At 35.9% G+C, this 16,480-nt stretch overlaps 1 protein-coding gene across 4 annotated transcripts in view; it reads right to left on the bottom strand.

Moving 5' to 3' along the window:
- ACSS3 (acyl-CoA synthetase short chain family member 3) overlaps nt 1-16,480 on the bottom strand; it is a 144,048-nt gene that overhangs the window by 95,338 nt on the left and 32,230 nt on the right. For all 4 annotated transcript variants that reach the window (XR_012324278.1, XM_073788374.1, XM_019952190.3 and 1 more), the window contains exon 2: nt 14,392-14,536. Coding sequence is in view for 3 of the 4 variants with exons in the window: in XM_073788374.1 (XP_073644475.1) it covers nt 14,392-14,536 (145 nt within the window). In the remaining variant the exon portion in view is untranslated. The remainder of the gene's footprint in view (nt 1-14,391; nt 14,537-16,480) is intronic.

Raw genomic sequence — 16,480 nt, forward strand, 5'->3', positions numbered from 1 at the left:
AAAAAGAATTTTCAACCAAAACCCAATCTAGCAATGATTCAGTAACTTTATAATCCTGTCTTACTTCACAACGTTGCTGGAAGATGTCCAAAATGTTTCTGTCCTCTGAAAGAAATGAAATCAATAAATTCAAGACTTTCTTTAAAAGAAGGATCTCACAATGGCTAAATGTAGCCCCAAGATGTATTTAAGGTGGGGTCATGTCACACCTAAAAGAAAAAGAAATGAGCCAACATATTAAACTTAGAAGGTTTCATATGCAAATTCAGATTTCCAGGTTCTCTTGAAAAACTGGAAGGTCTAGCCACAGTGGGTCTGTGTTCTTGAATGACAACAATCAACTGATCCCCATGATCAGCTGCTGGGTTTGCCGTGAAGTTGCTATTCCCTAGGGCTATTTATAACAGAGCTTGCATTTTTCTTTCCTTCTGGGTTTAAAATATATTCTTCTACATGCTGTTTATTTTGTCATGTGCTTACACCATAGTTCCATAACCACAGAGATGTGATATATACAGATAATTGATTTTTCTCTCATCCATGTCTCCCACTTATATTATCTGCCTGGTTCCTGCAGGCATCTGAGCTGTTAACCACTGCCTTGAAGACAATCTTCAGTCAAATTAAGCTGTACTGTGTCTATATCACCAATAGATGGTGCCCATTTGGCCTTGCTAACCTCCCTTCTTGGAGCTACTCCTCAATGTTTAGATAGGATACTAACCACACCAAAGTTGCTCTGAAGACAAAAGTTTTATATGAGCAATAGAGGAAAATACCTTTTTTAGTAGTTTCTGGTGCTAAATGTCACTCCAGTAAAATTTTCCATTGTTACTTCTAAATTTTAAAATATATATATTTATTTTTATAAATATGAAAATGAATGGGTAAATATGTTTCAGGTAAGACTTCTAACAAATAAGCGAATGAAAAATGAAATTTTAGCTCATAGCAAAAGATGGGATTGATTTAATGTGAAAATATTTGAGAATGTTTCATTAAAAAATATTCCTCATTAATATTATATCTAGTGTTGGGACTTCCCTGGTGGTGCAGAGGTTAAAAATCCGCCTGCCAATGCAGGGACATGGGTTCAAGCCCTGGTCCAGGAAGATCCCACATGCCGCGGAGCAACTAAGCCTGTGCACCACAACTACTGAGATTGCGCTCTAGAGCCCACGAGCCACAACTACTGAGCCCACATGCCACAACTACTGAAGCCCGTGCGCCTAGACCCTGTGCTCCGCAACAATAGAAGCCACTGCAATGAGAAGCCCACACACCACAACAAAGAGTAGCCCCTGCTCGCCGCAACTAGAGAAAGCCCGCATGCAGCAACAAAGACCCAATGCAGCCAAAAATAAAAATTAATAAATTTATTAAAAAAATATATTATACCTCACGTTGGTTAATTTGGAAACCCCAGAACAGAATACTTAATAGTCTTACTCAGATGCAAAAGTAATCATTTTGAAGATAAGTGTAAGCAACAGCGAGCAATTAGAGGAAATATCTAGAAATCTCAGTCACCTAAGAGTTCATAATCACTCAAATAAAGTTCTATGAAACCAACACAAAGGACAATCTGATTATTGCTATTTCAGGGTTCACCTTGTTTTCATTGGCTTTTTGATGGAAAATTATCAAACGGTATATATTATTTTTATTCAACGTTATATTCTTATTCTACCATAGGTGTCTGAGTGTAGATTTATAATTTTTGTTATTATCCAAAAGGAAAAAATTTTAACATGTATTTCATATAACCTACAGTTTTTCAACTGAAGAAAAAATTAAATCATGTGCCACTCACCCAATCCATATTAATCTTTGCACCTTCTTAGAACTATTTTAATTTATCAACTATTTAATAGTCTTACACAGGCACAAATCACTAAAATTGGTTTTCTTTCTGACATCAAGCGCAATACATAACCCATACAATCATGGTCAGGCCATGATACTCCTCTAACATGAGGATAACTGAGCTGGGGACGAAGCCTGAAGAAATGAAACAAATGTATATATACATATTCATTTAGAACAACAGTGTTTGCTTTTTCCCACTAGTTATTTATTACATGAACTAATTATTATTTTGGTACTAATTTAAAGTTATTTTAATATCTAAGTATCCTGCCATTGATTCAAGTTATATAGTATCTGCTATGTGTCCTATACTGAGGTCAAGTCGGCAGGTGCAAAAATGAGGAAGATATGTTCCTTAAGGCAAAGAAATTCACAGTCCAGGAAAAAATATCATACATAAATAGTAATGATAAAATAAGAAAATGCAACAAATATTTATGTAATATAAAATGGTATACACATATATTTGGTTTATATATAACACACATATATTTGGTTTAGATGCAAATAAAAACTTTAAATTTTAGAATGGTAAAATAAAAACATGTAAGCATAAATAATGAAAAAAACTTCAGTAAAATTTTTATGTACTCATTCTGGAAAATCTTCATTCCAAAGCAGTCTGTGAAGAAAGACAAATACCATATGATGTCACTTATATGTGGAATCTACAATATGACATAAATGAACCTATCTATGAAACGGAAACAGACTCACAGACAAAGAAAACAGACCATGGGGGGAGGCGGGGGAGGGATGGATGGGGAGTTTGGGACTAGCAGATACAAACTATTATATATAGGATGTTTAAACAACAAGGTCCTATCGTATAGCACAGGGAACTATATTCAATATCCTGTAATAAACCATATTGGAAAAAAAGCGGTCTGCGACTTAGTAGAATTTCATGACCAAAAGTCCATGACACAAAAATAAACATTAGTCAAAACTGATCAAAGACTATGTTCTATAGAATAAATTAGCACTTGCTTCACAAACTGCCAGTGTGTCCATCTAAAGAAAATCAGGTTTGTATGACAAAGACAGCGTTGGTGTCCAAATCACAGTAAAAACAACAATCAGAGGCAACCTCAGGGCCATGTCAAAGAAAATTACATGGAAGAGAAGACAAGAGAAAGCATGCTTTTCAGCGGCGATGATATTACTCTGCAAACCCTGGTCGAATCAATATCAGAAAATGTAACTACTTTAAAAATCAATTATAATATCTGAGGAAACAGTTTACTAAAATTGGGGATGAATGACCTGTTCTTCAGAATATATAGAATTGCCCACAGAAAGAGATAATCACCTAAAATACCTGCATTTTACTTTTAAACATATAAGTTAATCACACATTTTGTACATACACAGACATCATACACACGTTTTTGGTTTTTCTTGTACACACAGAGAGAGCCACCGAAAAGGTAAAACTTTATCTCTAAGGAATTGTTTCTTCTTTTGGCCATGCAGCAGCCATGCATCCAGGTAAATAAATACCTGTGAAAAGAATCAGTTATACTAAAACTGCTTAAGATCTGAAATAATACTAAAACCATCTTTTTGAAAGGAAATCTTTCAGGAATGCAAAATATTTTCATCGAACATAAGAAGCTTCCAGAAATGTAACTTTTTAAGACAGTGACTATTTATTGGAGATGAAATTGAGAGAATTCTCATTTAAATATGATGCTGTATTAAGTCCATTCAATTGTGAGATATTCCTTTCAATAGCAGGAAAGTGGAGGTGATGTGATGTTATTAAAAGAAGAGAAATCTTTCCTCAAAAGATAAAAGTATACCATTTATATTCAAGAGTAAAATGTATTATTACTATCTAAAACAGAATATGTTTCATATTTTAAAACAGAATTCTATTTAAAAAAAGTATAAAGTAGTATCTAATTTTCAAAACAGTTATCTGACAGTGAGCTAGAAAACATTTACTAACACATTTCCTTTCAAATAATTTTCTCCAAATGAAAGAATAAATATCATTACACAGAATAATCATTTTTCTCATTCCCATTTTCTTCACAAGTGGGTTTCAATCAATATTTCATCATCTTAACACTGTACATTTGCAAGCAGAATGAACTGGAGGATTGTTTAATCCATTTAGTTCAGGCTCAAATTAACCACAATTTCAATAATCTGTGAGCTTTCAAGACTAATGTGATTTCAGACTATATTTCACAGAAAATTAATTCAATCCTACATTTCTCTATGCATATGTGCTCATAGACTTGATAAGGAATATGTTCTTCCGTTTCTTTAATATTCATATGTTGTGATTTACAAGTACATCATCAAAATTTATCACATCTTATAAAGGACACTTTGTTCATTTTAAAATAGTACCTCTATGTAACATTCAGGCCATTGTTGACAGAGAAAATAATCTTACATCAAGGAGAAGTCCAAGGTCTAAAAGAACAGAAAATGTAATTGATGCCCACCATTTATTCATGACATGACTACAGAATGTGTAATAAAAAGGAAAGGAATTATATAGAAAAGAAATAATTAATTATTGCCTCCACTTTTTCCCATTTTAACATCTTTCCATTCTAGGCGTTAATGGTCGAGTAATAATGACTTCCTCCTGATTTTACTCACTTGATAGTTTCTGCCAAAGTTCCTAATCCTCATGGAATTTGCTATTTGGATCAGGAATTTGCCTGAGAAAGTAAAGGCAGTTCAGAATGGATAGAGCAAGAATTCAGGGTGAAAAGGTTGTGCGATGGCCTGGAAAGGTATAGTGTCGTATACTGTATCTTTTAGAGCCTTGTTAAGCTCTGTTAAGTTTAGATTTATCCTAAGTTCAATGTGTAATAATTCAAAAGTGTTAAATCCTCTGTAGAAGTAGGCATTTTCCTTATTCTTGCAATGCAATGATTATTGCAAGATCTAGGGTTGTGACACTGGGGATAAAAATAAATAATACGATTTGAGAAATACTTCATGTAGACTGTACAGGGACTGATGATTGATGGATGCAGGGAATAATGGGAGGAAGGGAAGAAATGGGCCCAGATTTTTGGTTTTAGCAACTGGTTGGAAAGTGATGTTGTTCACAAAGTTGGTTCCTGGGTTTGAATCAATGTTCCCTGTTAAGCTTGAGGCATGGAGATGGGAAGGTCAAAAGTTTAAAATGGCCTTTGGAGGGCAGAAGACAAAACTTATTAAGGGAATGCTAAAGGAGAAAAAAATACAGCACTGAAGCCCCAGTGGATACCAGGGACCATGAATTTGTAGTAAACCCGTATTTTTAGTGAGTTAATTTTCCTCCAACAGGATTCAACATATTAAGAGACAGGAATGAAGATAACAAAGGACTGGGTTGATCCAAAATGTAAACTAGATAGCTAGTGGGAAGCAGCCACATAGCACAGGGAGATCAGCTTGGTGCTTTGTGTCCACCTAGAGGGGTGGGGTAGGGAGGGTGGGAGGGAGATGCAAGAGGGAGGGGATATGGGGACATATGTATATGTATAGCTGATTGACTTTGTTATACAGCAGCAACTAACACAACAATTTAAAGCAATTATACTCCAATAAAGATGTTTAAAAAAAAAGGAAACACAGTAGGCAAAATAAAAACAAATTTTTTAAAATAAAGAATTGGGTTGATCCAGGTCTGGAGTTCCACCACAGAGGTGAGGTAGAACAACAACAGGTAAGACAGGTGAGCATATTAGCAAGAGAGCTGTGTTGTTAAAGAAGCTAACCAGGATAGCTGAGAGATAGAAACAGAAGAACTTAGGTAGTGACTACACACAGTCAGAACCATTTAAAACTACGATATTCAAATGATATTGTGTCTAAAAATGCAGACTGTCTGAAAATGTGGTTTTGCTGCATTGTATACCAGAGGTTTAAAACAGACGCTCTGAAAATTATAAGACCCAATTTACATATGATCTTGACCCTTTCCCCACCTTCCATCCACCAAAAAAGCCAAACTCTAGGGTTGCCTCCTGCATCTGTTTCCAGCTGATCCTTGCAAAGTCCTCCTTTTGTCCTTGGGACATCTACGACGTCCCCCTTTCCCTCCACTGTTCACCCCATCCCTCAGCTTATCCCATCTCAGGTAAATCTCCTTCTCACAGATCCCTCCATTTACTACATCAACCTCTGTAGCTCTTTAAAATGCTCAGAAAGCCCTCTCAAAACTAACTCACTGGTCTCTATCTATCTCTACACTTTCCTCTAATTGAACCTGCTTTTCTCTAGCACCAATATTTCCAATAATTTTTCATTTGTATTCATTTTATTTCCCTCCCTTAATCCCTTGAATTATGAATATTGCAAGAATATTGACTTTATTATTTGTCACTGCTAATGCACTGTATTTCAGCTATATTATGTGTTAAGCAGTTTGGTAGCTACATTGGAACCCAAGCACCACTCAGAAAAGTACCATTCAGAGATATATGGAGAAATATCATACAAATTCCAATTAAAGAGTTCTCAAATGAATTTTTAAAGCATAGCTGAAGTCAAAGTTGATTACTTTCTGTATGTTTCTTAGAGCATTTCTAAAGAAAATATTCCAAGTCCTGAAGCAAGTTTTATTACATTTTTAAAAATATAACCCACCTGGACTGAAATGGAACAAATTTCAACTACTAGAGAAGTCATTTGTCACAATTTTACACTCACAGATCTTTACATAGACATTCTATAAAAATCTAACAAAGTGTGGTTAAAATATACATTTTTCCAAATTTATGTTTAAAAAGGTACAGAATCTACTGTGTTTTATTAATAAAGAACATTCAATTCAATACAAATTTACGTAAGTCATCTAGATATGGCTATATTCTTCAATGAACATAAAAGCCATGATAATAATTATTGCTCTACGTATTTGTATATATAGTAATAAGCATGCAAAATGTAAAACAAAGTTAATATTTTAAAACAGTTACAGTGTGGCTGCTATAAACACCACATTAAAAGGCTAATGGAGAATACCTTTTTAAGTAGCAGTAAGTGAATTAAAACCAGATTCCTTTCTCTTGGTCTAATAAATTGTTTAATGTTGTGTTTCTCAACCTGGGAGATATTCTCTGTGGAGATATTTTCACAGTTGTCCATGAGTCTCCTATGAGAATTTTTTAATTTTGTGTTTTACTTTTGATGACAATTTTTAAAAATAAGGCAAAGCATATTCTGGATTGTATGAGCACTCATGCAATTTCACTGTATTTATTTGTATTTGTTTTTTATAATCTCATGTATATTTATTAAAAGCCAAATGATATCACGATTTTTTATAATAAAATTGTATAATAAAAGGCTTTGTGAAAGTTCAAGTACTACTATGTGACAAGAGAATTAAGGCATCATAGGGAATGTGTTGCCAAACTCAAAGGACCCAGGGCCACAGCACTCAAACCATAAGCACCTTGCAATCAGTCATTCCATTCTAGCTCAATATCATTCACTATATGAAATTAATATTGTCAATTTGAGATTGACTGACTTTGTACATTTGTTTTTATCCTGCTTATAAATCAGACATGGCTTTATATATGTATTGAGCTATAAATAAAGGATATTAAAACCTAGTTTTAATTGCACATTAAAAATAATTAAGTCAATACAAAAAGTATGTAAGAACGTTTTTTCTTTATGAACTGTTTGTATGTCTCAATTTTGAGAGGGGGAAAATGGTTTCTTTGATTTTTCTTCTCATAAAGAAAGACAAATATAAAAGAAGCAAGAGATGTCAACAGGAACCTTGAATCATTTAGAACAATTCTGCACTGATTATTTAATCAAAACTTTAATTGAACAAACACCCCCAGAATTTTTACAAACAGTACATAAAACAGCACAACTAGTCTGGGTACACCAACCACACTTCCCAGAATTTGCCTGTGTTCCTGTTAACCTTTAATGGTTTTGTTGGTCAACACATCCTAAAAGTCAATCAACATATATAACTGGCTCAATTTATATTGAGAAGTTGCTAAATATCCCAGGAGTGGTACAAGGACATGAGATCATTGCAATAGCTGGGTCTGTTCTCAACAGCATTAAGATCAAAAGGAGGCACACATATCTTTAAAAAATGAAAAATTCACAAATATAATGCATACCCTAGTAACTAATAAACAAAGCAACATAGATCATCACACATGCCAAGAATATATCATAAATATCCATAAATAGATCAAACTTCCCATAAAAACTATATATGATAACGCTAACATAATTCAGCTTTATAACAGAAACAAAATGATCTTAAATCAAGTACAGTATGAGAAAATGAACAATCAATTTCCCCAAGAGCTCCAATCTTCACAATAATTCTGCCGAATGCAATATGCATTGATTTACTAACTTATTTAACTAGTACAAATGGCAAAAATATTAGCATAAAACTGTCAAATGAATTAATAATGTTAACAGCATCACTTCCCATGTGTAGATATTTATTGATTTTGAAAAGTCTTATATGAAAATATTTCACTTCATATACTTGAAATATGATTCTATCCTCATATCTTTATTTGCATCACTAAGACAATCAGTGTCTTCTATTTATGTTAATTACTTTATCCTCTGCTTGCTATGAAAATTATGTCAGGTCAAATAATTTCATAGTTTCATACATTTATTACTAAAGGTCAGAAACTGAAAGGTGATGATGTACCCAGCTGTCCTAAAGTTGGTGACTATACAACAGGTACAGGTGCTTGTCAACAGAAAACGAGTAATTGTTACCAATTCCTTGCACTTCCACCCGTAGGAACATATTTTTTTCTTTTTCTCCTCTGCCCCTTCTTGACTTTAGTAACTGTCTGTCTCCTTCCTGTATTCTTCAACAATCTTTCTATTTGGTTTCCCATTTAATTCATCTTGTGGGCCTAATTTAGGCCAGCAAAGACAACCATTTTTTGTCTTCACAGTGCACACCTTCATCATTAACTATGTCAGGTCCAGCTCTTGGATAAATCTGCTGCAGACCAGGGACACCTATAGGGAGGCCACCTGTGTATGGGGCACATATTTCTATCTTTCTTTCATGACTCAATTAATGCATCACTTCCACGCCAAAGGCTTCTCTCAGCTACTGGAGCCAGACTGGTCCCTTTTTCCTCTGTGCTAAAAATGTTATTGTTATATTACACACAGTTGCTTTTGTGTTTTTCTCACCAGGCAAACTAAGAACTTGAGGGCAGGAACCATTCATCTTTCTGAGCCCACTGCCTAATACAATTAGCATTCTATATGCTGAGGAAAACATCACTGAAGATGTTTTCCTTCTCTACCTCCAGCACACCACCTATGAGACTTTATTTTCAGCTATTATTTACCTCCCTGAAAAATTTTTTATTATCAAATAAAATGTCAATTAACAAGTTACAATTATTTATATATAAAATCTGGTATTTGCCTATGGAATGAAAAGTATTTGTGGTTAAAAAAAAAAAAAAAAAACAACTCCTAATTGCCCATCAAAATCCATCCAGCTACACTACATTTTCCAGCCTTCCTAGAAGCTGATCACCAAATAGGATGTACAGGAAGGTCATTTATGACATTTCTGGTTATGGGTTTAAAACACAGCATGTCTGATCCTCTACATCCTCTCCACCATCCCGAGAGTTGGGACACATATGCCTTTGCCTCAGCTTCAATGATGCAGATGAAAACAAGGAACTAGGGGATGAAGGTACAGTAAGATTTAATCTGGGTCATGCCAAACTGAACCTCATCATCTGACAAGAAATGCATTTTAAAAATTTTAAGTCACGATATTATTTGGCACATTTGTTTTAGCAGCTTAACCTTTAACCTAAAATTTTAAAGCTTTTGTTTAACATTATCTCAATTATGAGGCAAATTTTTAATGATGGTAATTATCCAAATAGTTTTTTGTGTAATATAACCGAAAGAGGGACTTCCCTGGTGGCACAGTAGTTAAGAATCCGCCTGCCAATGCAGGGGACACGGGTTCGATCCCTGGTCCAGGAAGATCCCACATGTGGCGGAGCAACTAAGCCCATGTGCCGCAACTACTAAGCCTGTATGCTGCAACTACTGAAGCCCGCATGCCTAAAGCTCGTGCTCTGCAACAAGAGAAGCCACCGCAATGAGAAGTCTGTGCACCGCAATGAGGAGTAGCCCCCGCTCGCCGCAACTAGAGAAAGCTCGTGTGCAGCAACGAAGACCCAACACCGCCAAAAATAAATAAAATTTTTTAAAAAAGGACTCTCATTAAAAAAAATTATATATATATATATATATATATATATATATATATATATATATATAACAGAAAGAAAGAAAACTAAAGCGCTTCTAACTAATAGTCTTCTTTTCCTAGGATTCTGCTTGAAGACTATACAGAAACTTTCCCTCGGGGCATTACACAAAAACACCTCAAAAGATGGAGAGCCGCAGGGCATCTATAGGTGGCTGCCCTATAATAGACTTAATGAGACTTTTTGCAAACCCATTAGATGAAGCCAGAGATCCAAGATAAGATACATATGTACATATGTGGAACAGCTTCCAGAATCCCATGGCACAAACCATATCCTATCCTTTAACTGCCCACATGCAAGCACATGTTGCTATTGTTAAGGGGATTTAAGCCCAAGTGGTGTCCATTCATTTCTTTCCTGGATCATTTGTCATCTCCTGGTTTCCAATCTTGCCCACTATGTTCTCTGCTTCTTCAGAGATGCCAAAGTGATTCCTTTAACAATATGGAGCTTCCTGTCATACTCAGAATAAAATACAGTCTTTACCGTGGCCTGCGAGGTCCTACATGCCGACTCCTAGATACTCCCCCATCCTCACTTTCAACCACTCTCCTCTCATCACCAGCCTTCTGGCTCTCCAAGTCTATTCTTACTTCAAGTCTTTGCCTGATATAATTCCTCCAAATGTTCACATGGTTTCTCCCAGCCTTTATTTGAGTCTATGTCACTGGGGCATCTCCTCAATGATACGTAGTTTTCTCTGACAAATCTATATAAAAGGGCAGCCCAAGTTACTCTCTAGCCTTATATTTTTCTTCCCTTATATCGCGCTATCTTTTCACTTATATTGTATTATCTTTTTATTCATAACATATCTCCCCAATTAGAATGCAATTTTCCTGTAGATAAAGACTTATCTTTCACTACTGTAATACACGGTGTCCACAGAAGTGCCAAAAATATATTAAGTTTTCTAAAAGTATGTTTTGAATAAATAAATAAATTTGCCTCCATCACCATTCCAATCCAAGAAAATAAATTCAAAGCAGACTGCCTACTGATTTTATTGAGTTTACTTTCAAAAAGGTCAGAGTTTAACCACCCTGAAGATAAGACAACTCATCTAATAAGAACTTACTAATGAATGATAAATAAATTCATTAAGCAAATGTAAGAATAAAAACTACTATAGACCAGACTTCCAGGTTTCCAAAATGGCCAAGTAAGCTAAATGTTTTAAGCAGAGCTTTGGATGCAGAAAGATATAAACCTTCACAGCTAGGCAATGTATTAAAATAAAGAAGATTTTCATCCTATTAAAAAATTAAAATTTCCCAATGTAAAAAAAAATTATGGTGTGGAAGAGACAAGTGATATTATTGGAAATAATCATTTCTCTTAGACAAGAATTAAAGTTTTTTTTTTTACTTTTTGAATGAAAGTAGAACTATTGAATGTTCTATTCATGAACTTAATAACTTCTCTACTTAATAAAATAAAAGCCACAGAGAACCAGGAACAGGTAATCAAAGTGGAGCACAATGCCTCCGTCTTTCCTAACAGTCCTTCCTTTAGTACTTTAGAGAAGAAAAGCTTGGGGAATCAGAAGCTGTCAGCAGGTGAGAGAAACAGGCCTTTTAAGTACTCTGATGTCAGGCTAAACTGAAACCAATGAACCAGTACAAATCTCAAAAGGGTCTAAGAGTCTAGACTCAATATTAGAAAATCAAGATGAGTTAGCAGAATGGCTTCTAAGCAAAATGTGTGTGTATACTTATCATATACACTTATTGATTAAAAAGAAAACAACAGAAAATGCGAATAGAAATAACCATTATTTAACTCTTCCAATTTTATGTTTCTAAAGTTTTTCTTTGATGCTTGGTCATGTGTCAAATTCAATATACTGATACAGATAATATATTTATAATGTATAAATAAGTTTCCTAATCAGTATAGCAATTAAGATTAACCAGTATCTTAATATTAACCTAAGTCTTAATAAAATGAGACTATGGCAATATGCCCAAATCACAGAATTAAGTTTTTAAACATAGACTAAACTTTATCTAAAAGCTGAAAATGCAAACCTAAAATAAAACAGAATATAACAGGTTATCAGGAAATTTCTGTTATCTCATAATAAAACACAGCCTCAGATGAAAAACAAGGTCATTTGGTAACAGAATGCCTTAACTCCTCAGCCCCAGCATGAGCTCTGTCTCTGTACACTTCATTCTGAAAATACACAGTTCCCACTTACAGACCAATGAAATATATCCAACAGTATATTTGCAGCATTATTTCCTTCTGTTCTGTATTCAGTTGCCCAGTATTTGAACTCCCTTCTTATTAGATTGGAATTCCCCTAGTATGAGTTCTAGAGAGAGGCAGGGCCCCATTCCTACTAAGAAATAAAAAGACAACAAGACAGTTCCTCCCAACTGCCAAGGACTTTGGGCATGTAACCTAAATTTGGCCAACTAGATGTACCTACTCTGTCAATCTAGAAGTCAGGTCAGCAAGTCTACTTACTAGACAATTTGTGGATTCTTAACTTTTCACTGCTGCCCCTTCTGCCTTGGGGTGTGCCATTTTTCTGAGCCTAGTTCTTAAGTCCTCACTTTTCATAAATTCCTCTTATGTTCAAATCAGCTGAAGGTAGAATTTGTTGCTGCAGCCTGGCTGATACCCAGCCTGTGCAAAACCACCTTTTCTCTCTTTATTGTTTGTAGCAACTCAGGATTGGGGCAGTAATTGTTTTGTCTCAGTTGCCTTTCTTGAAATCTCCTAGAAAACTAAACACAAATATTGCTGATGCAAAAGGATATTATTTCAGAGAGCCAGGGGGAGTTGACTGAATACTCTAAAAATTGCATGAAAGTTCTAAATGAGGCTTAAAAAAAAAAAAAAGGCAAAGTAAGAGAATGTGATTCAAAAAGCTTCCATTAAAAAAGCAAAGGCTGGGCTTCCCTGGTGGCGCCGTGGTTGAGTCTGCCTGCCAATGCGGGGGACGCGGGTTCATGCCCCGGTCTGCGAGGATCCCACATGCCGCGGAGCGGCTGGGCCCATGAGCCGTGGACGCTGGGCCTGTACGTCCAGAGCCTGTGCTCCGCAATGGGAAAGGCCACAACAGTGAGAGGCCCGCGTACCACAAAAAAAAAAAAAAGCAAAGGCCTCCAAAACCTAGCATGACAGACTCTGCTCAACCAGAAGTTCTCAACTAGTGGTGATTGTGCCACTCCAGGGACATTTCAGCAATGTTTGTAGACATTTTTGGTTATCACAACTGGGGAAGGGGTGCATCTAACGGGGAGACCAGGAATGCTGCTAAAAATCCTACAGTGTACATAACAGCTCCCCACAATACAGAATTATCTGCCCTAAAATGTCAATAGTGTCAAGGCTGAGAAACCCTGCCCTCTACTCTACCTCCCTTCAAATCATAAATAAATAAATGCCCTCCCCCAGAGCTAGAATAACTCTCCCACAATTCATAATACCCAAATACTTTTATAGTTACTTATGCAATCCCATTTCTACCCCAATATTAAAAGAAAAAAAAATCTCATAACTTATCTGTCAATATCATGATCCATCTGAGAACTACCCAAATGGGAAAAAACTAAAGAAAGAGCAAATAAGGGAAAGTAATGAGTATGTGCAAAGAGCTTTAAAGGGCCAGGAAGCCCGACGGGAGTGGCAGGAAATATGGGTTGAAAAACGGTTGCGTTCACGTCCAAGAATGTTGGGAAATGAAGCTTGGAGGGATGATGTGATCAGACTCCAAAGTGTCTTGTACATCACAGAAGTCCCGATTTTGCTCTCTGAATAATGATAATTTTTAAAGAAAGGATTTTTAAGTGGGGTAGAGAAATATGTTGTTTCATAGGAAGAAAATCCTAGTGTCACTTTAGGTGACAGTCTGACAGGAGCAGAGCCTGGTAGTAGGGAAGTTAGTGGGTTAGGAGACTACTTCAATAGTACAAGAGCTGAAGAGAACAGCTGAGCAAAGGTGATGGCAATGTGGATGGAAAACGAAGGCCAGAGAGATTATAAGCATGTTCTTAGAGATTTGTTAACCTCTTCCTTTAAAATAAGTATCTTCCCATACTGTAAAGTATAAATTAAGGAATAAAAATACTTTAAATGCATTAACACACCTCTATTTCCAGTGTGCACCAAAAGTACAGTAACATGTCAATGAATTAAAGTTATGCAATGAGAATGTATGCTATTTAAATAATTTCTGTATGATTTCCAAATAACATGTACAGAAAGTTTATATTATTACCTGCTCCAGGACTTCTTTATAGGTAATAGTGGCTTTAGTATTTGTAACAGGACTGTCATAAATGATAGCAATCTTATCTCCTTTACCATTTTCAATATGACGATCGATGGCATTGTAACAAATGTTAAGCATCCCTTCCACAAACCTGAAAAATAATTGGAAAGTAAAAGTGAATGACTTCAAAATATATATTGTTACTTAACTAGGTTTCTATAGTCCTAGTTTGGCAGAGCTGCCCTTAAAACAGTGTTTCCCCATGCATGTTATGTCAGGTAATGATGGCTGTAAACTATTTAAGATGGTACAGAAGTGACACTTTTAATAAATATGTATTTATTTTCATGTGCACAAGAAGAAAATATACCTCGCACTTCAAGGTGACAATTTTGTGGATTTTATTGCTTAGGATGAAACTAGAGTACACAGCACCAAAATAATCTACTTTACATGGATGAAATGAATTGTATATAAGTGCAGCACAGATGCATTGAGCTGAGAGGGCAAATAGTAGATGCATGACTGAAGTTTGGGTACCTGCTGTAAAAAGACAGACTTACTGGAAAAATCAATTCTTCTTTGAAAGATGTATATATATATATATATATATGTGTGTGTGTGTGTGTATATATACACACACACATATTTGTTTGTTTCAATTAAATGCAATACCCCCAATTTCACAAAGAATAGGTTCTTTTCTGCATGTGTGAAATGCTTCATAATCTGAATAAACAATCAAAATGCACATAAAACATTAATAGCTTTTTAAAAACTTTTCAATTCACCACTCTTTATCTCAATTACTGAGTGCGTTCCTTTGAAAATAAAGACATAATGTAGATAGATGGAGAAAATTTTTAAGAAAATATAGCTCATTTTCCTGAGCATGGAATTTGCCACTTTTTTAGAAGGAGAGTATTAGATAAAAAATACAAGTATAGTAATGGTCCATTTGTTCCAATGTCAGACTAGCAAATATTATAAAAATGCAAAGTAACAGGAGGAAAATATTGAAGCAACAAGAAAAAGTCCCATTAAATAGCTGAGTATCACTGTCAGGTCTTCACTCAAAGAGCCCTGTGTGAAATGAAGCAGGGAATTAAGAATGCCTATAGATACAGTGGCAGCAATAAGAAATAACAGATACAGAAGGCAGTAGGAGGAGGAATCATTTAATCAGCATCAAATGACCCTGTATACATCAGTAATGGTGAATATGATGACCTTACAGTATAGCACAATGAGTAATTAATACAATGATTCTGAATTGCCAAGTGTAATAGATTTGATGTTTGCTCAAAAACATTGTCTCTTCTCCTCACCCTTACTTCTATTAAAAATATTTTGTCTCTTCCTCTTGCCTCCATCTTCATCAGTGGAGAGCACTTCCCTTGACTTTGGGGTCATCCATGTGATGTTAGCTCTGGCTAATAAGCAGTCATGAAGCATGCACTTGCTTGAAAGCGCCTGACACGACGGCTTGCTCTCCTGCACCTACACCCTCTCCAGGAGAAGAGCCTCCAGGTATTACTGCTGCCTCCTCCTCAGCCTGGTGCCAAGAATGAGTATTTGCAGATGGGAGCAGAGCCCAAAAGAAGCAAGGAGCCCAACCCAGCCAGACACGTGTCTTAGAACAGCAGCCCCCAACCTTTTCAGCACCAGGGACCGGTTTCATGGAAGACAATTTTTCCATGGACCCGGGGGAGCGGGGGTGCAGGGGGGATGGTTCAGGCAGTAATGTGAGTGATGGGGAGCGACGGGGAGCAGCAGATGAAGCTTCGCTCACTTGCCCGCCGCTCACCTCCTGCTGTGTGGCCCGGTTCCTAACAGGCCGCAGACCGGTACTGGTCCGCAGCCCAGGGGTTGAGGACCCCTGTCTTAGAATAACATTTCCAGTTGTGTTGATCCCATGACAACCTACAAATTAACTGATGAATAAATACCTTATGGCTCAGAGATTTTTATGGTGATATGCAGCATAACTGTGGCCACAATTAACTAATGCACTAAGAAAAAGTAAAAAATATTTACTCAATATTTTGGCAGAAATAAGGAAAGATACTTTATAGAATTTTCCCACAAAATACTT

This window comes from Tursiops truncatus, chromosome 11 (assembly GCF_011762595.2).
Source record: "Tursiops truncatus isolate mTurTru1 chromosome 11, mTurTru1.mat.Y, whole genome shotgun sequence".
Taxonomy (NCBI): domain Eukaryota; kingdom Metazoa; phylum Chordata; class Mammalia; order Artiodactyla; family Delphinidae; genus Tursiops; species Tursiops truncatus.